The sequence below is a fragment of the Fusarium tjaetaba genome, assembly GCF_013396195.1.
Source record: "Fusarium tjaetaba strain NRRL 66243 chromosome Unknown NRRL66243_c0000063, whole genome shotgun sequence".
Lineage (NCBI taxonomy): Eukaryota > Fungi > Ascomycota > Sordariomycetes > Hypocreales > Nectriaceae > Fusarium > Fusarium tjaetaba.
The window spans coordinates 1-22,712 of NW_023501259.1; the positions used below are offsets into that span (position 1 = coordinate 1).

Sequence of the window (22,712 nt, forward strand, 5' to 3'; positions counted from 1 at the left end):
TTATTTTATAATAAAAATTCCCTATAAACTGCTTATTTCTGGTCTTAAATATACTTATTAAGGTCTGCCTATTTATAAGACTTTCTAGTCTATTATTACTTTTATTTAGTATCGCAATAATAGCACACTGATGATCTACAGTATGCGATTCCTTATAGGGCTTTTCAAGACCCCTGCTGTGACTGGCTCTTTATATATTCTTTCCTCTTAGTATCGATCTGACGAGGTGTTCAAGCGTGCTGGAGTCTGGTATATTTCAAGCAATATCGGTGCCATGTTTGGTGGCTACATGCAAGCTGCCGCTCATGCTGGTCTCGACGGAAAGGGAGGTATGGCTGGCTGGTGAGTTGATCAAAATTCGTTCCCTACTTCTCGTAGCTCTCTGACTCTCTACTTCAGGCGCTGGGTCTTTATTATCGATGGCATCATTTCCCTACCCATTGCCATCGCCGGCTTTTTTCTCTATCCATGTAACTACCAGCCCTCGTGTCTGGTGGCTCAGTGAAGACGACTAAAAGCTTGCTCAGGCACGTATGCAAGACGATGGGATGAGGAAGAGCAAGAAGATCGGCAAGAAGATGCTGAAGCGTGTCTTCCGCAAGTGGCACTTTTACATCGCCGTGTGCACCTATGTCTGGTGAGTCGCATATATTCTCGGCTGATCTCCTCGCTTTTGGTTCTAATAAACATCCTAGCTTCCAGCTGACTACTTGGGTTGCCGGCCAGATGATCGTTTGGGTGAAGTCCACTGGCCAATACTCTGTGGAGATGATCGACATCCTGCCCACTGGAGTACAAGCACTGGCCATTGTCGTCGGTATCACTGTACCTTCGCTTGTCATGTCAGTACCATGAGCTTTACCGGCCTCTTTGTATCATGAGCTCACGTTTTATCAGGGTGTATCCGATTTGGGTGCCTTTTTGTTTCGCAGGGACTGTCCTCCTCTTTTGTCACTCGACCCTGTTAGTTTAGAACATCCCTCCCGGCTTGCACTTTGCCGCATATTTTCTCCTTGGCATAAGTTCTTACATCACCCCATTGCTTTTCCCATGGGTGCATCTAATCATGAAGGACGATAACGAAGCAAGGAGCTTCACTACTGGTGCCATGGTAAGTTGATTAACCCTTCAACTGCTTTTTTTTTTCGAAGCTAAGGGATACTCAGATGACTGTCGGCTGGGCATTCTTCACCTGGTACAACGTTGTCGCTTTCCCTATCACTCAAGGGCCACGGTGGACCAAGGGCTTCTCGGCAAACGTCGCTCTCACCTGTTGTTATCTTACTCTATTCATGGTTGGCCAATTCCTCTGGAGACGAGATATTAAAGCTGGTCTGTATAAGAGGGCCATTGAGGAAGAGGAGAATGAAGAGGCAGTCAATGAGAAGCTTGGTGCAGATACTTTAGATGACAAGTCTACTGAGGTCCATACTGGACTGGCACACATCGAGGACAAGAACTCCGAGGGCGAGAGGATTAATGAGATAACTTGAGCCTGGCAGAACATTTACAGATGCTAGTCACTATACTTGAGGACGATGCATCTCTTAGCGGGGAGCTGTTCGAGGAATATGAAAGGTCAGCAGCAGGGTATAGTAGATGATGTAATAAATACAAAAAGTCTTTCGTCTTCAGAGCACTCCACATTGCACCATTGTTCAAATCCGGCTTACATTAAACCTTCCTGTCATAAAGTGGCTTGTGCTCTTCGTGAATGTTATGTTCATACTCATAATCAACGTGAACAAATGCCCGCTCAACATCCCCAAGCCCTGCAAATAGATGAGCATCTGTGCATGGTCTGCAAGGACAATAAAAGAAATTTACCTTCAATCTTTCGCTGCAGCGACTGGGCAACGTCATGGCTGATCTTGAGGGATGTTTGCTCATCCATGACTATGTCCACCTCAACATAGTACTTTTGCCCGGCATGATATGCGCGACACTGGCATCTGTTAGTTTCTTATGAGTTTACCTGGTTTTTCTGCTTACAGTCTCGACCATAGATATCTGGTCGTCATGTGTTATGCTCATGTAGATCAATTTGGCAATAAACTCTTGAGGCGCTGCCTTGCCCACCAACAACCAGATTTGCCCAAAAGCATTGGAGATCCACGAGAAAAGGATCAGAAGTGCGATACAAATGGCGCCGATTGGGTCCAGGTACCAGATGAACTTGTCACCTACAACCGACATGATAAGACCAAAGCTGTTGACGGCAATGTCGTTGCGGTGGTCAATCTACCGAATGGTGAGCAACATAGCCCATTGGGAGTGGCCTCCATCAGACTTACAAAGAACACATGGACTGATGGGTACTTTCGGTAAGTCATGCAGTACAACATGAGAGACGCCTTGCTGAAGACTAGAATGTCATCCATTAGCAACAGCCGTTTGCGACTTCGACTGTGACTCACTGGCAACACAAACAAAAATAATAGGTATCAAGTGAAGCTCCTCAGACTCGGTCTTGCCGGTACCCAATGTTCTAGCCGATTCGATCAGAAGCTGTACCGCAACCGTTGTCATGAGGGCGCAGAAAAGGATGACTCCAATGGTTTCAATCCGTGTCCGACCCTAGAACGCCGTGAGTTTCAGCCTCAAGGACCCAGGGATAATATGACATACAACAGGATATTTGTAGATGCTGGGTCGAGCCGCCAGCCAAGACGTGATGAGCATCACAAAAGAGGAAACAAGATCCATCTGCGTCGGCGTTAGGACACGTCACTTAATCAGCAAATTTTACCTACAAACGCATCTGCGGCTGTGGCAAATAGCTGTGACCCAAGTTAGCTGCATGCCTGTACTTTACTAGACATACGCTCATACCGCCAATGATCCCGTCGAGATAGCTGCATATAACTGAATAACGAAAAGGCAAAAGTTGACTACAAAGGATGCGTTAACTGCAAACTTGATCTTGCCTGCTACTCGAGCCTCTTCCTCGGCCTGTGCCCTCTCTTCGTCATCGACGCCTAGAAACTGGTCTATAAGCTTATTTTGTCGGGTATAGAACTTCTGAAGTAAGCGTGCATCGCCTTGTGGGTAATCGTTTTCGATTTGTTCTTTTGTCACATCTTCCCGTCGTCGGGATGTGAGGTTGAAAGGGTCGGTGGCTTCCTCCATGATGGAGTGTTGCAGGGAGGATGGCGTAGAGAATGGTACCAAGGCGAGTAGAAGTGGAATGTAGTGTTCAAAGGGGGTATACTTTTGACTTCTTGGAAGCTTTTGGGAATGTGGTGCAAGTTTTGATGGAATAGTGATATCTTGGCAATCCAGGAAAGAGCCACCTAGATATACATATAGATGAATGGACAATAGCCAAAGCAGGCTTTTTCGGCCGTGTGGCTTTTATTACACCGAAGGGATGCTGCTCCATGATTTCGCTAGCTACGTGTAATATGATTTGGAACCGTTGCACAGCAAGTAGATCTCGGCTAAGCGGCACCGTAACGCGGGGGTAGATCCTAGCGAGCTGGAACCAGGCGGAACAACGGAAACCAATAAGACAGCTTGAAAAGAAATATTACCCGGAAAAAATATACCTAAGTTGTCCTTGGTTAGAATGACACTGTGGGTTTTGATTATGCACAGCCTGGGTTGCAGAGATCTGTCGTAGTATTGAGGCTGTCATTTATCGAGACGAGATGATTTGTTTTGATGGCGAATCACTGCATATGCCTGAGACACTTCTCTCATTGCAGTGTCACCTTAGCATCTAGTGATATATCCGCTGTTTTATTTCGTTACTACTACAGAAGCGTTAGGAGAGAGACTGTACTGGAGTTATGACTTGGGTGCTTCCTGTCGTCAGTAAACAAATACGCTGTAGCCACAATAGGGTAGTTGTCTTGAAAAGGGTTTATATGAAGAGACAGAACTTGAGCTACACCGCTTGCTGGATACTAAGTGCTAAGCGACCCGTTCCAGATTTTAAGAACCTCGAAAAAGAAAAACCTAGAAGGGCGCAAGACTCGGGAGTGTGAGATTGTCGTCATCTCTACGGAGTACAGCTTGAATGCATTACACCCTTTTTTCAACAGGCCAGCAAGAAGCTTAAGTGGCGGCGCACGGCTCCCGATCTGGTCTAGGCTTGGCAGAATAGTGGATTCGGAAACGGATATTCCCTATTACTAAGCGGTTTGGACCGTTTCCGTGAGATCTAAATTTCATCGGCGAAATTATTGCCTAAAGACCGAGCCCACCATCTGTAGATCACTCTGTTCTCACCTCTGACCCCTCCTCTCAGACTTACTAGTTAATGGAGTAAATGTATTTGACTACTTATGACAAGATAAAAATAACAATTGTAGGTAAGAATTGCCTTTATTCTCAAATTATTTATAGCCTGATATGTCTTTAATTGAGATAGACTTTATCCGGAATCTTGGTAATGCCGGCTAATTGTGGAGCAGACATGATGGGCTGGCAGGGCTGGTCTGCCAAGTCAGCCTAAGGTGATTAGCGTCCTGGTACATGCCAACGTCGGTGTTGTCGCCATGCTCAGACGCCACTATTTTGTGGGAAGGAATGACAGAATAATCTCCGGGAAGATGGCTCCCTGTATTTGGAGAGACAGAAACCTGCAATTACCTGTCATATGAGTCGTGCGTTTTGCCCTCTATTATATCCTTGCTTTGTTTGTTTCTTGTTTCTTTCTTCTCATTATCCGTTCTGAAACTTACTACCCAACATGGTCGACCAGACAGAGAAGATCACGATGAGCTCAGTACATACCCGCGCTCACCTACAAGGAAGAGATGTCGAGGTCCAACATGATATCGATGATCCTTTGGGTCTATCCGCGCACATCAAGCACGAATCCGATATGCCGGGAGCCAATCCTTCACGTAAGCGTCACCTGGGTCTTAAGAAGAACCACCCGTTACAGGAATTTTATGAAACACAGAATCAGAGCATCCGAGCCATGCTCAAGTCGGTAGAGGAGCATGAGCAGGAGGTGACAGAGGCTCACGGCGCCAACACACTCATGTACGGCATCTGCGTCAATGGTTCTTTGGTGGCCAACATCATACTCTCGGGTCTCCAGCTATATGGCGCTATCTCATCCAGCTCTCTATCGCTTTTCACAACCATGGCCGACTCTGTCTTTGATCCCATGTCTGGTATCATGCTGTACATGGCTCACCGGGCTGTCAACAAAGTCGATCCGAGTAAATATCCCTCGGGCAGAACGCGTATCTCGACCGCTGGCAATATCGTTTTCTCTTTCATTATGTTTTCCGTCTCAATGGTGCTTATCGTCATGTCTGCCCGTGACCTCGCTGCCGGATCGGAGGAGGAGACTAACAAATTCCATTTGCCCTCGGTCATCGCCGTGATTGTCGCCTTTGCTACCAAGCTGGGACTCTTCTTCCTATGTTGGACTGTAAAGGATATCTACAGTCAGGTTGATATACTCTGGCGTGATCACCGAAATGATCTCTTTATCAACGGTTTTGGCATCCTCACATCTGTCGGTGGCTCTAGACTGAAGTGGTGGATTGACCCGATGGGCGCCATCATTTTATCTGTTCTCATCGCTGGCCTCTGGCTCCATACCGCATACGACGAGTTTCAACTGATGATCGGTGTAACTGCGGACAAGGACGTCCTGCAGCTCATCACATATATCTGTGAGTATAATCCCCAAATGGCTGATAAGGTGAATACCGACTGTTTAGCGATGACACACTCGCCTCTCATAGAAAAGGTCGATACAGTGAGGGCTTACTACTCAGGCCCCCGGCTTGTTGCGGAGGTCGACATAGTGATTGATCGCAACGAGCGAGTTGAAGTAGCGCATGACATTGCGGAAGACCTCCAGATTAAGCTAGAGAAGCTGCCCGTCATTGAGCGTGCCTTTGTGCACATCGACTATGAAACTAGTCATAAGCCAGTAAGTTCATCAACTCATGCTTGCCCAAGTCTCATTTTGCTAACAAGGCTACTCAGGAACATAATCTGAAAAAGCTGATGTAACCTAAACTGCATTGCTCTGTCAAAGTGCGGCTGTGGAGATATGTACAGTACAAATACAAGCATAAATGCCCACCATGCACAATATGAACCGACGGTGATCCTGTGTCCTGCTAGGAATTAGAGTTCGATTGATTGGACTTGAAATCTTCGTAAGAACAATAGGCTCGCCAGGACACCCTGGGAAAGTCAAGCCAGGATGATGCAGGTCGGTTAAGTCCACTAGGTTAGAGAGAACAAGACTTTTTGTAAAGGCCTACCCGTTCATCGTTGGCGCTGACATTGGACGTTATGTTGAAGATGTTAACGACGGTGTCGCGCATGTTTAAGAGGGCCAACGTGTAATGGGATAACCAGCCCCTCTGCCCCATGGTGCAAGGAATAAACAAACTAAGCTAATTGTGACCCAGATACTGCATTCGCTTGGGAGTGAACGACCCAGGATCTGGTGGCTTCCAGTTCTGCCTTACTCTAGTTGCCTCGTTGGTCTGTCCAGTCCCGCAAAATCTGAGCTTGCACGAGGCAGTGATCCTATACCACCGCTCTCACCTAGGCTTGCCGCTTTCAAGCCTGAACCCTCAACCTTGTAGCAAGGCCATATTGGTCTGGGGTAGATCATCTTCAGTCAGCTCTAGGGCTGTTCAGTTGGCTTTCGCTTCTCCCCTGGCTGTTGCAACTTGTTCGCCTTGATGACATTTATCAAGGACTAAACCAGTTGAGATCTGGAGTTCTCCAGGTTAAAAGCTTGTCGTGCACCACTGATGGGCGTCAGCTTTGTACTTGCATCCGTGCCATACATTTGATGATGGATGTCGCGTTGCTGGGACATGGTTCGTTTGTCAACTGTGTTTCTTCTACACCTTTCCGTTCTGTATCGGTATCCAGCATTCCCATGTCAGTAAAGACTGGACACTTGATTAAATGGAACCTCTATAACCAAGTCCTAGCCATTGAGCTTTAGCCAAGGGCAGATATAACAAGCTTATTACCGCCATTAGCACTTACAGCAGCACCGTTAACCCAACGACCCTCTTAACTTGCAACGAAGCTCACGATATAGGCGATATCGCCGGGAACACCAATTCTTTCTCCTGTAGTAGTGTCTCGGATCTGCCCATCGAGAAAGTCTGGTGGCATCATGTGCTGGCTGGCTTTGATCGAGTCTGTGGCTGTCAGGTCCACAATGACACTGCTGAACGTTGCTTTCTTCGACTTGGAGAAGTTTTCGGCAAAGGCGCGGGTGTAGCTCTGGAGAGCGGTTTTGCTAGCTCCATATGCGACAGTTGGATCGCTATTGGCTTGGTAGGCTAAGACGCTTGAGATTTTTATCACTCGGCCTTCGTAGTCGGGAAGATGAGGTAGCAGGGCCGTTGTGACGGAAACCGGACCGGAAACGTTTGGATGCATTATCTAGAGAAACACATCCAAGGTTGTGTCTTTAATCGGCAATACTTTGGCAGGGTTAGCCAAGACGGCATTGTTAACAAGGATATCGACAACTATAGTGTCTAGTCTTTTGACCACCTCGGCAATGGTTTTAGGACCAAACTGAGGATCGAGGATCAAGGGCGTCTGCTTTGATGGCGATTCGTTGCTCCACGCCAAGTTCCTGGCATCTCTTCAGCGTTTCCTCTGTAGCCTCGATCTTGCTTGCATATGTGATCGCCAGATTGCTGAGGCCCTTACGTGCCAGGTGAATGGAAATGGCTTGCCCAATACCGCGAGAGCCTCCTGTCGCAATGGCACTTTTGCCATTGAATAACCAAGGTATGTCAGATGAAGGGGGTGAGGACATTTTGTATTGTGAAAACTGTGTGAGGTGGTTTTGATTTAGGAAGAAAAGCTGAATTTGCTTGCTCGATCATTTCTTAGGCTCACAGTAACGTCTAGTATTTGTACTTCTCTTAGACCAATATCTGTTGCTATGATGTGATGTGATCGGACTTGATGTAAATGGGATGCCGAAAGCTAGGACGCCAAAAGTCCGCTCAATAAAGGAAATGATGAGCTTCAACTGACGCGGAGTTGTACTACCGAACAATGGTAAAAGTTTAATTGTGGACACTCGATAGATAAAAAACTCTATTTAGAGGGTGTTGATATACCGTATAGAATACGAGCGGAGATTGAAGCATTGACTGTAAGTGGCGCTCGACTTCAAGATACCTTAACTCCGTAATTTCCATCCAGATCTGCAGGGGCAGTTGTTCACAGCAATGCATCTGTAGTATAGCGACTACACTCTATTCATCCGCTCCTGATATTGTCTCAAAAGCTGCTTCCCATAATCATTACCATTTGGGGTTCTGACGAGAGTGTGAATGTGAAAGGGAAGAGGCTCCTTATTGTTGAGAAAGACGCCCGAATGATGATCAAACTCAAACATGATGACCGGAGAATGCACCTTGTAGTAAAAGGCATCTGTGTCTCCAAATCCACCAATCCAACAGAACCACGTGCCATCCCAGTGGCTAGCAATTTGTTCAAGGTGGGAGGCTAGTGCTTTCTCCGGGAGATAGTTCAGACTTAGTTTGAGCAATTTGCGGACCGCGGCCTGTTGAGGCTCGGAGAATGTTGTCACACTGACACCCTCGTATGGGACTATACGGTTGTCTTGAAAAGCACCTCCGAGATGTCGCTGATCTGCTCGATGCCATCGTCCCGGAGGGTACTCGTCGCCACTCAGCTTCTTGTAGATCTGAACGTCTTTTTGAATTTCAGGCTGAAGCGACTGCATAAGGTTGAGGGCAGTCTGTTCTTGATCAACAAAAAGCTCAAGACCCTCATGAGGACCTGCGTCAATGATGTTAGGCTCAGCACCCATAAAAACAGGCGACACCACCATCTGCGTTCCGACAATGAAGCAATTCATGCAGAGGTGGTGGCCGAATATCTGGCAGCCCCACGGCTCTTCTGGGGATGGTTTGCCGAAGATGACAAAGTTGTAAGAGTTCTCGTTTAGAACTTTAGTGCCATTAACTACCTCGCCGAGGAATTGATTGACTTTCATACAACCATGAGCCTTTTCATACCCCTCGGCTGATAAACTCGCTTGCATGAGAGCATGTAAAGCTGCGACAAGATCCTTGGAAGCTTCTTCCAGTCGCACACCATGCTTGAAAACATAAATCTCGGGATTCATCCAAAACCGCCACTCTGGTGCATCAACCGGTCTCAGAAGTTTCTCTCTTTCCTCTTCTGAGGCAACAATGATGGCGTTCTGGGCAGCCTCCACAGCATGCATTGGAGCACCGAAGTTCTCATTTTTGTCTGCCAGACGGAACAGATTGGGGATCACCTTTCCATCTGCTGTGATGCCCCGATAAGGCTCATCGTAGCGTTCTTTCCAAGCCTTCATCCACCCGATCATGAATGGCTCTGAGCATCGATGGCCAGCCCACTGGTAGGTGTCAGACTCTGCCAGTTGTATGCTTCTTGGGGCATCCGCGGCCGGGATGTAATCGCGAAATCCCGCAGGAGAATGAGTTTGTGCCATGTTTTTGGCGCCGACAAGACAGTCAATGTGAAAGATGTCTGTCGCGATTATGATAACGAATATGTCTCACGAACGTATGTGCACAAGCACATTCTAGATAGAAACGGAAGGGATAAGTAAGATGAACTAATCGTGGCTCTTATCGTGGACTTCGCATATAAAACAGGCGCATTGTGGACTGGCCAGAAGCTGTCGTGCACAACAAGACAGACGTGTGCCGATTCCTGATCAGCTCATTGTTCTGAGCTCGGAAGCGTCCGGAAGACATCTGGAACAAGCGCTGTTGTTCAGGATTGAGAAGTCAAAAGCTCCTCGCGGACATGTCCTGTTCATTTCCGTTCCGAGGTCATCACCATCACCAAGTTCCATCTTGAGGGATGATACATGAGCGAATAGGCGATTGTCCCCGCACACCATCTGAGACGCGCTGTCAGTAGCGCGTTGTCACAACGCGTTGTTCTGAAATCCCGCCAAAGCCCCACCAGCGGCCACGGAAGCAAAGGGAGACGGGTCAACGAACTCACCTGCTCGGTTCAAAGCCATGCCAGCTTCGCAGTGATGTACATTGAGTCTTTTGGCTTATTGATACATGTTCAGATCTTGGGATAGAAATTGCTTGCTAGATAGACTGTTATAATGCCTAAACTAGCTAGTCTTAAAATGTTACTATCGAAAATACATACTGGAAATGAAGTACAAGCCAGGATTGATGATATAATCCTCTTACAACGAGTTCCAAACACCTACATAATCCACTTCCATGTTAACCGAGGGCCCATCAATTGTAGCGTTGTTTGGTGGGCCAGGCCAGTTTCCACCGACGGCCACGTTGAGCAGCAGGAAATGCTCCTTATGCGCCAGCTTCACCCAGCTTGGCTCATCCCCAACAGTCGCACCTGTGACATTGAAGATTTTCTTTCCATCCAGGAACCAGTTCAGCGACTCGTCCCGCCAAGACGCATTTTTCCCCTCGCCGCACATGCTCCTGTCAACCATGAAGCCTAGCGTATGGAACTCGCCCCTAGTAAAGTCCCTGCCTCCGCTTCCAATTCCGCTATATTCGTTGCATGGTCCTCCAGGAGCAAACCCGCAGTGGATGGTTGAATAAATCTTAGATTCGCCATTGATCGCCTCGAGAATATCCCACTCTGAAGCCATTGGCCAGTTTGTGTAGTTACCTCTGAACTCGCTGCCCAAAGCCCAGAAGGCGGGCCAGATGCCTTGCATCTTTGAGGCTGGCGCTCCTCCGAGTTTGAGGCGCGCCTCAACAAGCAATTTCCCTCCTTCTTTAGCAACAAAATCGCTTCGTTGAGTTTCTATCCTCGCGGATGTCCATTTACCCTGATTGAACAGTGGTGTAATAGCCAAGTTTTGATCTTCAGTTATATATAAGTTGGAAGGGTCCTTGGTGTAGGTTTCGAACTCGTTATTTCCCCATCGTTCTGCTCCGCCTGGGTACGAAGTTCCAAGATCAAAGATCCAGTTTGAAGATGAGGGAAGCGATCCTGGATAGCCGATGAAGGTTTCAATGAATGTTGGAGCAAAGCCGGGTTTAACGAGTGACGTTATTTTGGAAACAGGGCTCGCCACCGCAGTGGTTAATACCATAAGGGGTAGAAAGAGTGACTGCATGATGAAGAAGTTTAAACGAGTGACTAAAACAGAAAAAAGGAATATATAGAATAGAGAACAGCAAAAACAAATAGCCTTGCTGAAGAGAGAACAGATCTCAGTATATAAGATTTATCAATAAAGTTTTAATTATATAGAGTTTAATTAAACATAATTGTTTTCTTTTATTAGCAGTAAGAATTAATTAAGGTTTACAGGCTTGATCCTACTTAGAGAAGAAAACACCTCCCCTCCTTGACTTCAATGTGGAGATAATACTTCGGCAGATGAATAGAGCTCGGATGGCTCGGAGTATTAAAAACCTTGACCTTAACGACCTTCCCGAGGCAGACCTAGCACAACGACGCCAAACGCACTCCCCGAGGCCCACATACTGTCTACGCCAATGCGCCCTCTTAATCTCAGACCTCACTATTTCACCGAACCTGGCCAAACTTCAAACGGAGCTGATGGCCAAACCGATGAACAATCGCGATCAGGATCATACTCGCGGCTACAATGCAAGCTTGAGTCCCAAAGCTTACATCGTAACCAACCTTGGCTCCCCACGGCTGCTGGTAATATCCGACACTGAAACCACTCAAAGCTCGGAACACGTTGGTCAAACCACAGACTTCTGCAGGGGCAGATGGGTACGCATCCAAAAGGTATGAAGCCACGGCGACAGACGTGAGCATGATTGCAAACGCATGCATACCCCATCCAACGACGATTGCTGCCACTGACAAATGCTTATTCAGGGCTTGTCCCATCAGGACGAGGCCTGCGATCATGGGGACAGCCGATATGTAGATGGTCATGAGACGAGCCTCAGGCTCAAAAACACCGTTGTGCTTTCGGACATAGCGTCGAGTAAGGTGGTCGTTGAAGAAGTGACCAAATATCTCGCCCAGGAAAACGCCGACGATTGGAGCAAAGTGTAGGTATCCTAGTTGAGTAAAGCTGTAGCCATAGCCTCCCATTTCCTGAGGAAGACCAAAGAGGATGGCGGTTGAAATATTCACACCGATCGCCCATGCAAAGCACATGAAGCTGGGGATACTTGGTTAGATCTTTGACTGTTACATAAAAGTGCAGAAGAAACTTACTAAGCAGCGAGGACGAGGAGAATGACAGGTTTCGACAGGATGAGGAGGACTCTCTTGTAGGCATCATAAACGGACTCGAAGTATCCAGAGTGATACTTCACCTGCCATAGGCCAGTGAGTCGCAGCAGCCTAGAGAGGAAACCTTGGCCTCGCGATGGTTGGGCAGATGAAGGTAAATCAAGATTGTACCAGGTCTCATCCAGAAAAGCCAAGATGAGAAACAAACTCATGCCATTGACCCCGACTCCAAGCCAAAAGGCATCTCGCATGTAACGTCAATTGCTGTACAGCAGGAAAAAATAGCTACAGGCACATCTAGAGATTCAAATCCATATAGCCGATAGAAAGGAAATTGGTAGATGCAGCAGTTGTGATTGCCCTTGTAAACTGGGTGTGAAGAAATGATATTAATGGTTGACTCTGCCATGCATGAAATGACCTTGCTAGTTGACTCTTCTACCAAGACCTTATGCAAGTAAATTTAATGGAAATTGGACCGGAACAGATCTATTACGGTATTGCTCGCCTCCCAAGCGCCATTACCCCATGGTATGAAAATAAAAAAATTCCAGTTTCCTTAAATCTCTTCCCCTAGTATGCATCATCCTTGCAATTATATGACTCAGGTCAAGTGTCTTATTACTACGTCCCCCAATTGTAAACGACTGCTGACTGATCATAATATTATATGTATTTCAGTTTAATACCTGCTCATCTCTCCTGTACCATGAGTCCCTCCACACAAGAAAGCTCTAGGGATGGAATCACGGCAATCGCTCAACCAGTCAAACGATACATAACAGGCCATGACCTGAACACTGGAGAAAGTATTTACATAGATGCACCCGATTTATGCACTGCGGAAGTGCCTGGCTTTGGAACAGCATCACGCTCTTATGCTACTCTGAAGCTACCCGCAGAATTGGCGGATGATCAAGACCTGAAGGCACACCTTTCACACAGCTCTCCTACTAGCTACACCCGGGGTACAGAATTTCTCGTTCCCTCGTCAGGATTGAACACTCAAACAGGACAGGTTGAGCTGGGAGGGGCAAATGTGATAAATCTCGACATCGACCCTGGTGCGGTGGGTCATATGCATCGAACAGTGTCTTTGGATATCTCGACTTCTGTAATGGGAGAGGTATATCATGAGCTTGATAGTGGCCAAAAGGTCCTCTTGAAACCTGGGGTAAGCCCATAATAATTTTCTTACAGATTGACGGTCTTACGTTTAAAACACTGCTAACAGTCGTGGCGCGGAGGATCACATCGTTCAGCGGGCAACTATGCACACATGGATTAACGCCTCTAAGACGCACCGGGCTCGGGTAATCGCAGTTCTTCTTCCATGCGCCCCATTCAAAGTTAATGATCAATACATGACAGAGGAGCATAGGTTTGGTTAGTTGATAACATTTAGCATAACTGCTACTGCTCTATCGAATTATTGCGACTAAATATTTACAATGTGAGAATATAAGCACCAATACATTATGAAGTGAGAGCATTCCAGCACCTGTCCCGTCTCTTAGTAGTCATACTTGTAGCAGAGAAATCCGCCCTGAATATCCATGACCTCCTTGACAGTAACATTGGGGCGAATGCCGTAGGTAGTCATGACGTAGTCGAGAGTCGTCTCTTCAGTTCCGCCCTGGATGGAAGGGCCTCCCAGTTGATATAAGCGACTGGCAGGGTCCTCGGACTGCCACTTCCACCACAGGCGATCGATGAAACCGTGATGGATATAGAAGAGCGGGTCTAAGATGGTTAGCCTGTAATTGGGACACGAGGCCGGCGCCCGAATATATAAACTTACCTCCGGGGCTCGCATCGATATCCTCCATGACTCCGCCAACCTATAACCCCGATTAGTCGGATATTTACATATCTACTCCGGTTGTACTTACTCCACTATGACCGGCACCGTGGGTTTTGAAACCGGTCGCCTCCCAGAAATCGAGGTAGGTGCTCTTATCATGGCACTCCTGAACATAGGTTTCGTTGCCGAGGGTACTGTTGATCTCGTTGACTTTGCGGGATAAGCAATGATCAGTCAAGGTTTGGCCGGGACCAATGTGAAGAGTGGTATTTGCGAAAGGACCATCAGTGACACAATTATCTGGACCAGTCCCGTTACCGCCGAATCCTGTGTCGGGATCAAGGAGCGGTGAGTCCATGAAATTGCCCGCATCGCGGGTTTCGTCCCACCAGCTACCCATATTGTCAGCTAAGGGAACAGGAAAAGAAAGTTGCAGTGGTAGTACTCACGGCGTTGGGCCCTTGTAACCGCACTCGTCTCTCAAGAGCTGTTCGTACACATGTATGTAGAGACGGTGAAATGGCAGGAACTGCGCCTGTAATTGAGGAAGCTCAGTTAGCGAAATGCATTCTCTAACCCGATAGAATAGATAGGGGAATACTGACGACAAGGTGAATTGTCTTCGCCTACACCTGATGCATGGCATTCATATCGTCAAATCTTGTGACTGTACCCTCTATGCCTGTCCGAGCAGGCAGCTGCATAAGACACTTTACTGCCTTCAAGTAGGATTGCTGGTCAGCACTTTTCATGTTCGCCCATTCAATACGTGTCTGAATCTTTTCAGGTGTGCATGTGTTGTTGCTGGATGATATGGCAGGTACTGGGAGTGCCAGAGCCAGAACGGCAAGTACAGAGAAGAACATGGTTGGAAGGCAGACGATCTTGGTCAATTGAACAATTCTTTGATGAGACGATCTGATAGCTTGATTTGGATTACCAGTCAGACTATGCGAACTGTCTGGATAGAGTTACGGGAGAATATAAGTCTAATATAGTAGATTCTCAAAAGGAACCCCCCGAATTATGATTATGGAAATGATCTGCAAAACACTACAGATCCACGATCTCAATCTGTCGAACTCTTGGCAGAAGCTTAGCGAGTCACGATTCCACGCTCTTGTTACCAGCCGCGCGGCGTCCGCGCGTCAGTCTCCACGCAGAGACGGTATATCTATAGTGTTTATACCCACTAATAGGTTTCAGGTGGAGCGATGACAGTCGCAACCTCCATACCACTTCTTGAATAGTAGACTTGGCAGAGGGGGACTTGCCAGAACTACAAGATGCCCTATGGGTGGCCAAGAACATATCTCGGAAACGGCACGCTGAGAACCCACTTCGTCACTCACCGTCACGGTCTCACCGCGTCTTCTTTTTCTACCCATGAACAGGGGATGCGTCCAATCATAGGTTTCACGCAGCTCGAACCGCTCTTGAGCAACTGAGAAGGGAATGCCAGAGCGACAGGATGCTACAGAGACGGCCGGAAAACATCTCGAAAACGACATATGAAAACTCAATTTCACCACTTGCCGCCTCATATTCCACGCGTTAACAGGGAGTGTATCAACTGAGGGGTTTCAGACGGCACGATGCCCGTCGCAGCATAGGTTGTCTAACGGAACATGGCGATGGAGCCGACGAGACAAAACTGACAGGCCTTCTATAGTCATCTAAGGTTCTGGAGTTGAGTCAAGAGCAACAATCAACGCATCTTCCCTACAGCCACCACACTCAAACATATACATTTTGAATCGTGACAGCAATCAAGTTGAGAATTTACTTCATGACGCCGACTAAAGCAACGGGAAATCACATAACTTCTCGATTTGGTGCATTGCCAGCACGGCACGAGACCTGAAGTCGGTCGCTGGAAAAGAGAGAAGTTACAAGCATGATTCGGACTTTTCGGAGAAGACCAAGAAGGAGTGGCGTGAGACAGGTCCTTCATACTAAAACTCAAAATAACGGAGGACAAGCATGCTTTGGCTCAGTCAGAGTTCTGATTGGCCCCATGTGGATGGTATGCACGTAACAGTAAAGCACCCTGAGAAGCAATGGAAGCAAAAATCCGCGGGTTAAGATACTCAAGTCCATGGAGGATTGGAGCACCGTTGTTGAAGCTGAGAAGGGAAAAAAAAAGAAAAGTATAAACTCTAAATGGCGATCAGATCATTTAAAGGTAACATCGAGGATGAAACTGGGTAAAGAGCGTTTGAATAGAGTTTCGGCTTCTAAACATAGATACAGCGGCTGATGGTACAGGTCAGGTGAGGAAAGAGACAAGAGGTCTAGAGTCTAGAGCATACATATGCAACCATCAGGAGACAAATTCTGGCGCACGTTCATTGTAATTTAGCAGATAGCAAACTAGCCCAAGCAAGTCGGGTTCGCCCACATCACGAACTAAGATCCACAGGGTCCAGAACCAACTCTTGGCCAAAGCATCAGGGTCAAAGAGGGGGGAGCGTATTGCGATCTCTAGATGGGCAAAAGCCTAGGGCTTCATCGAACTTCCCATTGGACAGCGCGTAACCTGGAGTCGGTTGGGTTGATAGACCCAGATACAAAATTGCGAAGTGTATCTCGATGTGAGGCTTGATATGCTGTCAATAGTGCCTCGTACATGTGGTTACAGTGATCAAGCAAGAATTTGAAGGTAGCTTCTGTATAGCAAACATGAGTCAAGTCCAAGGACTCGTTTACGAATATCCAATCCAATTGTGTCTCCCCAGTTTCAAAGCTTTAGTTCAAAGGGCCCCAGCGCGGCTAAGTCGGCAAAACATCCATGCCAAGCGCCTTGCCAAGGGATATTTACCTGTAAGATCACTTCTGATCGGTAGATCAGTATACCAAAGCCTAATAAACATGACATAGATCCTTGTCCGTAAGAGTTGATGCCCTGAGGGTCTGACACGGGTAAGAATGCCAAGGCTCTTACTAAACCAGAACTGGATGGCGACGTCAGCCAGGGAAATGATCTAGGCAATAAGGTTTGTTTATTTGCGACAAATCTAGTGTATATCCAAGCCGCTGCAAACGCCCCAAGAATTGCGGTTAGTTGGGCAATGTCGTTGTGTAAACACTGCCGGGTAGCCGGGATAATACTAACCCTAAGCGAACTGAACACCTCATTGGCCTTCCCTCGACGTTCATAGAAGCTGGCTCATGAGGAATATTCCACTATCAGTCAGCTGTCTTTGTTTCACCTATGGAAACATAGGGTATCAGCTGAACTTCGCATTTGGCCTGGTGGGCTTCATGGTTTCCAAGATATTGTCAGAGTCGCCTATTGCCAAACTTTCAAGGGTGCGACAACAAGATAGATTGAGAGGCAGCTTGGGGGTAAGCTTGCTTATGAACTACAGACGAATGATTGAAGCCGAGCACTGGATTGCTTTCTGACTTTTCCTTAAAGGTTAACTTCGGAACTATACTATTGAGAAATAACAATTAAACATGTCCATGGCCAGATCCCTCTCATCGACTCTGCAATTTGTCTCCTCTTGTTTTCGAGTAAGTGCCTCGAGCAAAAGCGCAGCCCGCTTCGCATTCTTTGTGGCTCCGTGGCTGATACGAAATGCTGGTAAATTCTCTGGACTCTGGGCCTCAGACTTCAGTACCGGTCTCGCTCTTCCCAAGGCCTTGAGTTGTTCAATGGCCCAAATGCGGTGTTCACCAGCCTTGCATTCTGCCCCAAAAACAAAAACTGGCCACATTAGAGCAGGATGCACTGTCTTCTCTTGGATCCTGTCGTCCGACTCCCCATACGAATTCTTCATGTGTTCCCACGTCTTTTCCAGTGCGCCCGTTACCGCTTCAGTGTGCGGAAGATGCCACCAACAGATGCGATGGAGATAAACGAATAAGATCCAGAAGCTCGCTAGGTATACGTTGGAAACCTCTCGTACCCTCATGGCGACATCGGCAGCCACTGACATCGACAGTTCAGCCGTGGACAAGGATATCACGGAAGGACACTGCGCCCACAGGTCCCAGAGCTTGCTGTGAATTCGTTTACCCTCTAGAGAAACTCTCATCTCCGCGTCTGGGGTAAATCGATTGCAGTGGTGCTTGTCAAGGGAGCTGATCTGGCGGCAATACGCTTGCGTTTTCAGATACCACTCCGAAGCAGGCTGTAGGATTGCGCGGAGTATGATCTCCTTTATATCACAAGGACTTCTTGCCGGGACGACGATCCCACTGTCGCCATGTTCAGAAACTTCAGACAAAGGACTTTGAGAGAGTAGTTGGAAGTCTTCGTCCTCCCCAAGCGAGTCTCTTCTGTACTTAGACTCTTCGTAGTCGCAACTGATGATCTGAATAGGGTACTGAGAAACAACTTGGAGGGCCTTGGATGATAAAAGAGTCGGACCACTTAAATGAGAGGCTTTGCTATCGAGGGAATTGAACCACGAGAGAAGTTGTCTCGAGTACCAATTCCAGTCATGGGAGCATGTAATGATGGTATCGGCAAGTTCAGTGGGGAATAGACACCCACTATCGTATTCAACACGATCGCGAAGAACATGAGTCCACGCTAACAGGAATATAGCAGCTAGCCAATCATCCATCTTGGAGCTGACCTTGCTGCATTCGACTTGAGAAAGGTCCTGTTGAATCGCGCAGGTTGTTGTGTTGAACGAATTCAGTACGTGGTCTTGAATATCGCATCTCGTAGTGATAGAGTCACGAATGCTATCCCACTCAAGAAGCTTATCAAGACCTAACAAAGCACTCATTACGACATCGTTCTGAGATGCCAAGTTCATCAGGTACTGTTGCAAGTGTCGCCACTTCTTGATGCCCCCCATTAACATGGCCGCAGGTGGTTGCATTATCTTGCCAAAGACCTTTAACGAGTGCCTATTTTCCAAGCTCTCAGGAGCTGCAAGGCTGCCGAGCTGGAATTGATCCTCTGTCTGTGTCGAGATTGTACTGGCAATGGGAGGACTACCAATGACCGCCCTCCAGAGAGTCGCTGCATCATTGGAAGCTCCTAGGTCCGAAGGCTCAGATATCATTGAGACTGAAGAGCAAGCCATCACATCCTGATCAACACTTGGACGGCCAGTGCTGCACGACAGGGACTTGGAGCTACCAAAGAGTTCTCCTTCCCAACTGTTGCAAAGGGTGATGATGTCGCTGGCCATGTTACTATCAGACCATGAGAATGAATCGAACTCAGCCACACCTTCGTTCCCTTCTTGTACACAGACGATAGAATTTTGTCGGTTGGGTGAGCCTGAAATGCAAGCAGTGGATGGATTGATGAACGAAGGGCCCGATACAGTAGGGGAAGGAAGTAATGGTCGATGTTTTGGCGGTCCCGAGGCTCGTTTCGAGCGATGTGGATAGTAGCATTGGAGCTGTAACCGATAACAAGGTTGACATGAGGGATATGCCTCATCGCATCTCACGTGCCGCCGCTTACAAGTAGCGCACCCCAGTCGGGATCGAGGGGCAGCTCTACCTCGAGCAGGTCGCTGATGCAAAGAGTCATGAGCCGACGGCGTATCTGATCTTGCCATGATGCGTCAGGAAGTATACGACCAAAATTGGAACAAAAGCTATGTACGGCAGATAAATCAAGGTTTCTGGAGGTGTCAGCTTCAAGTCTGTCATGTGTACACACATACACAAAACCGGCTGTGCGGATATCAGCCCCTCTGTCACGTATCTAATCTCGGGGGATTCTCGGTATGGGTACTAATGAACTGGCCCAATGAAGCCAGCATCCCCGCACCTCAGCTATGATAACCCATCACTCGGGGTAAAGAAAAACAGCCAAACAGGTTCCACCAAAAGTCGTTAATCTCCCACTGAAGCCTGTTTGCTGTATTTCCTCACTCCTAGCCCTCTATCACAGTCTAGACCGTGGAAAGCGCGGGGTAAGCCCCGCAACGAGTGTTAGCTTGCATGACCCCGGCACATACCCACGAATCATCGTTCAAAGATTGGCTTCTCACGGCACCTCGCTATCGGCTATCAGTTGACGGCCTGTTTTGAGTTTGCGCTAGCCATCTAAGGGACACTGATATGAAGATCCAGTTGTCTCTTATCTCGAGCCTGTCATGTGAGCCCGAGCAGGTGGCCCGAGTGTGATGTCATGGTTGATTCATATACATTGATTATAATTGGCTATCTTTCCGACTGTCCCAGCAGTGACAAAGAGCCATGTATGACTGTTTGGGCCAATGATTATGCGCAGTGTATCGCCTGACTGATTCTATAAAGTAGATATATTAGAGAATGAGAATATCCTATAAGTTTAACATAGACGCAAAGGATCTGAGCAAGCAAGATAAATATATAGTACGGTAGATAATTGTAATAATTATATAAAATATACTAAATATATAAATCTAAATTAAATCATCTATCAAAGACGCATATTGCCATGACTTTATAAAGCGACTCAGTAATTGATTTTAAAGATGTTTTTCTATTTTGAGCTATTGTTCTAATCTCATGTTGTGTCTTGTACCTTATGCCTTGGCCTCTTCCTTCTGCTTATCCTCTTTATCGTTCATCAGTAGGCCAGGTACATCCTTGAAAACAGCAAAGCTAGAAGGTGTTTCTTCAAGCATGGGGAAATGGAATCCGCATTGAGGGCATGTCTCCTTCAACACAGCCTGTTCCTCAGCCAGGTTGTACTTCTTGTCTTCTGCCTTGTTGCATACAGGGCAGACTCGGATAAGGCGAGTGCCGACAAGTTCAAAATTGGTAATGATATCCTCCATAATTGCACCGTTTGCGGCCCATGACTTGCAATACTTGTGATAGGTATTTTTGTGCCAATCATAGAGAGCGCCTCGGCTGGTCCAGAAGCTACACTCGTTGTACCAGCTTCGATCATCAGGATGCTCCCACCATGTCAGATGCAAAAAACCAGGAAGGGTCATGAGGTGACGGCGAGTATCAGCGAATAGCACCTGAAGTCTATCAGTCGAGGTGAACCGCAGATTGTTTTCCAAGACATACCTTGAATTTCTCATAGGCGTCTGGGCTCGAGAAGCGAACGCGTTGCATGCTTAGGTAGATAGGCATTTTGTCGTCCTTGTTGTTTGAAAATTGGATTGAAAGTTGGATTGAAATGAAAATGAAGAGGAACGTGATCAGATCTGTAATTGTGTGTTGAAATAAAGTCTAGAAAAGGCCTGCTATAAATATTATCTCTATCTATCTCGGCGAGACTGGTCTTGGGATCATGTTGAGCGATTCCATAAGCGGAATGGTCTGAACATATCGGCTGTCTGGCGAGCTCGTTAGTCCCGGGTATTTGTTTTCCACTCATTTTCATTGGCTGTGTTTCCGACCGCATGCATGTTCTTGAACAAAGCAGTAAAATTTCCAGTTTGGGAAAAACACACAATCAGAATCTACATGCCCTGGCTAGATCTACCAGAAACAAACAGAAAACATCCTACCGCACAGATTCTGGCCATCGGAGATTGGACAAATAGTATCAAAGCTGTGCACCCCGCACCGGCTCACCGAGAGGGGATCCCATCCTACCCCATGTTGTCCTCAACCTTATTTCAGGACTTCGGGGAGAGTATATGGACGGCCGGAAATCTGACCAATAGTGGGACAGATACAGCCAAATTATCATTGACCACACAGTCAATAGTGACAGACTTACGCTTTGATGTCGCAAATGAGATACTTGCTAGAGCTGACATGGTCTCGCGGGCGTTGGAAGCATAGCTATAGCCGCAATACAGTACTCGCGATCAAGTACAAATAGGTTCGAGTATATCCATCATTTGAACTCAGAACCTTCTTAACTACCAATCAATAAATAACCGGATACCAATTCTACCAATCTATCATACTATCACCATGTCTCAACCAACCACTCACGTTGTCCACGGCGGCAAACAATCCTCCCCTGACAGCACTTGGACAAACTTCGAATGGGAAGAGCCCAAGCTGGGCAAGCAGGTTCACGGCGAGGTGACCATTGCCCGAACCTTTGGCACTTCTGGCGATCTCACCTCCGGATTCTGGAGAACGAGTGCCACGTCCCCAGGTGCCAACAGCGACGGGTCGCACAACCTCACCTATTCCTCCCCCTTGGGCGACGAGACTGCATGCGTTATTGACGGGTCCGCCACCTTGACAGTGGTCTCGACTGGTGCTAAACACAAAGTTGGTCCTGGATCAATCATCAGCTCTCCCAAAGGACTTGAGGTTTACTGGGAGATTGACGCTCCTTTCTTCAAGAAGTACTGGTGTATCTGGAATGGCACCAAAGCTGCTGCCAACCCGCCCACTGATCTTCTCATCAACCACGTCAGTGACAGTCCCGACTGGGTTGACTACAATTTCACTGAGCCCAAGGAAGGAGATCTTGTGGCTGGCGAGTTGTACTTCATTCGTAATGGAGGATCAACTGGAACCATGCTGAGTGGAGTCTGGAGATCTGGAAAGGGGATTGCGGCTTCTGATCTGACTGAAGATGGAACTATGACGACACCTTATACTGGGGTACTTGGCGACGAAACTATTCTTCTGCTTGAGGGTGAAGTTGAGGTCACAGAAACACTTAGTGGAAAGAAGCATAACTTCAGGGCAGGCGATGCAATTGGTTTGGCTTCGGGCATGCATATCACATGGGTTTCGAAGGGCCCTTTCTCAAAGAAGCTGTGGGTTATCACTCGAGATGTTGTGGAGTAATCATTGG

The 22,712-nt window shown here is 47.3% G+C and overlaps 13 protein-coding genes across 13 annotated transcripts; 5 read left to right on the forward strand and 8 right to left on the reverse strand.

The window, feature by feature from the left end:
* FTJAE_3142 (transporter) lies at positions 1-855 on the forward strand (the record flags this gene model as incomplete). The annotated part of the gene is made up of 4 exons (XM_037349408.1): positions 212-329; positions 400-470; positions 528-637; positions 696-855. Coding segments are annotated over 4 exons (459 nt in total), but the record flags the coding sequence as incomplete, so codon positions are not given.
* A 211-nt stretch (positions 856-1,066) lies between these two features.
* Positions 1,067-1,493, forward strand: FTJAE_3143 (transporter; the record flags this gene model as incomplete). The annotated part of the gene is made up of 2 exons (XM_037349409.1): positions 1,067-1,111; positions 1,167-1,493. 2 exons carry the CDS (start codon positions 1,067-1,069, stop codon positions 1,491-1,493), a joined length of 372 nt encoding a protein of 123 aa, XP_037209535.1.
* Positions 1,494-1,674: 181 nt separating this feature from the next.
* On the reverse strand, positions 1,675-3,129 carry FTJAE_3144 (cation efflux family; the record flags this gene model as incomplete). Its single annotated transcript, XM_037349410.1, has 8 exons — positions 1,675-1,772; positions 1,828-1,945; positions 1,993-2,241; positions 2,295-2,365; positions 2,418-2,577; positions 2,629-2,706; positions 2,754-2,780; positions 2,833-3,129. The coding sequence occupies 8 exons, from the start codon at positions 3,127-3,129 to the stop codon at positions 1,675-1,677; spliced, it is 1,098 nt and encodes a 365-aa protein (XP_037209536.1).
* A 1,567-nt stretch (positions 3,130-4,696) lies between these two features.
* Positions 4,697-6,572, forward strand: FTJAE_3145 (cation diffusion facilitator 1; the record flags this gene model as incomplete). The annotated part of the gene is made up of 3 exons (XM_037349411.1): positions 4,697-5,639; positions 5,688-5,902; positions 6,393-6,572. The coding sequence occupies 3 exons, from the start codon at positions 4,697-4,699 to the stop codon at positions 6,570-6,572; spliced, it is 1,338 nt and encodes a 445-aa protein (XP_037209537.1).
* A 442-nt stretch (positions 6,573-7,014) lies between these two features.
* Positions 7,015-7,777, reverse strand: FTJAE_3146 (DAL5-Allantoate and ureidosuccinate permease; the record flags this gene model as incomplete). Its single annotated transcript, XM_037349412.1, has 2 exons — positions 7,015-7,273; positions 7,527-7,777. 2 exons carry the CDS (start codon positions 7,775-7,777, stop codon positions 7,015-7,017), a joined length of 510 nt encoding a protein of 169 aa, XP_037209538.1.
* Positions 7,778-8,218: 441 nt separating this feature from the next.
* On the reverse strand, positions 8,219-9,478 carry FTJAE_3147 (uncharacterized protein; the record flags this gene model as incomplete). The annotated part of the gene is made up of 1 exon (XM_037349413.1): positions 8,219-9,478. The coding sequence occupies one exon, from the start codon at positions 9,476-9,478 to the stop codon at positions 8,219-8,221; it is 1,260 nt and encodes a 419-aa protein (XP_037209539.1).
* Positions 9,479-10,201: 723 nt separating this feature from the next.
* On the reverse strand, positions 10,202-11,110 carry FTJAE_3148 (glucan endo-1 3-beta-glucosidase A1; the record flags this gene model as incomplete). Its single annotated transcript, XM_037349414.1, has 1 exon — positions 10,202-11,110. One exon carries the CDS (start codon positions 11,108-11,110, stop codon positions 10,202-10,204), a length of 909 nt encoding a protein of 302 aa, XP_037209540.1.
* A 416-nt stretch (positions 11,111-11,526) lies between these two features.
* Positions 11,527-12,428, reverse strand: FTJAE_3149 (monophenol monooxygenase; the record flags this gene model as incomplete). Its single annotated transcript, XM_037349415.1, has 2 exons — positions 11,527-12,142; positions 12,199-12,428. The coding sequence occupies 2 exons, from the start codon at positions 12,426-12,428 to the stop codon at positions 11,527-11,529; spliced, it is 846 nt and encodes a 281-aa protein (XP_037209541.1).
* A 497-nt stretch (positions 12,429-12,925) lies between these two features.
* On the forward strand, positions 12,926-13,504 carry FTJAE_3150 (uncharacterized protein; the record flags this gene model as incomplete). The annotated part of the gene is made up of 2 exons (XM_037349417.1): positions 12,926-13,390; positions 13,451-13,504. The coding sequence occupies 2 exons, from the start codon at positions 12,926-12,928 to the stop codon at positions 13,502-13,504; spliced, it is 519 nt and encodes a 172-aa protein (XP_037209542.1).
* Positions 13,505-13,729: 225 nt separating this feature from the next.
* On the reverse strand, positions 13,730-14,886 carry FTJAE_3151 (monophenol monooxygenase; the record flags this gene model as incomplete). The annotated part of the gene is made up of 4 exons (XM_037349418.1): positions 13,730-13,959; positions 14,018-14,057; positions 14,109-14,412; positions 14,651-14,886. The coding sequence occupies 4 exons, from the start codon at positions 14,884-14,886 to the stop codon at positions 13,730-13,732; spliced, it is 810 nt and encodes a 269-aa protein (XP_037209543.1).
* Positions 14,887-17,454: 2,568 nt separating this feature from the next.
* FTJAE_3152 (C6 finger domain protein) lies at positions 17,455-19,176 on the reverse strand (the record flags this gene model as incomplete). The annotated part of the gene is made up of 1 exon (XM_037349419.1): positions 17,455-19,176. The coding sequence occupies one exon, from the start codon at positions 19,174-19,176 to the stop codon at positions 17,455-17,457; it is 1,722 nt and encodes a 573-aa protein (XP_037209544.1).
* Positions 19,177-20,511: 1,335 nt separating this feature from the next.
* On the reverse strand, positions 20,512-21,073 carry FTJAE_3153 (uncharacterized protein; the record flags this gene model as incomplete). The annotated part of the gene is made up of 2 exons (XM_037349420.1): positions 20,512-20,958; positions 21,008-21,073. 2 exons carry the CDS (start codon positions 21,071-21,073, stop codon positions 20,512-20,514), a joined length of 513 nt encoding a protein of 170 aa, XP_037209545.1.
* Positions 21,074-21,868: 795 nt separating this feature from the next.
* FTJAE_3154 (uncharacterized protein) lies at positions 21,869-22,705 on the forward strand (the record flags this gene model as incomplete). The annotated part of the gene is made up of 1 exon (XM_037349421.1): positions 21,869-22,705. One exon carries the CDS (start codon positions 21,869-21,871, stop codon positions 22,703-22,705), a length of 837 nt encoding a protein of 278 aa, XP_037209546.1.
* Between the last annotated feature and the right edge of the window lie 7 nt (positions 22,706-22,712).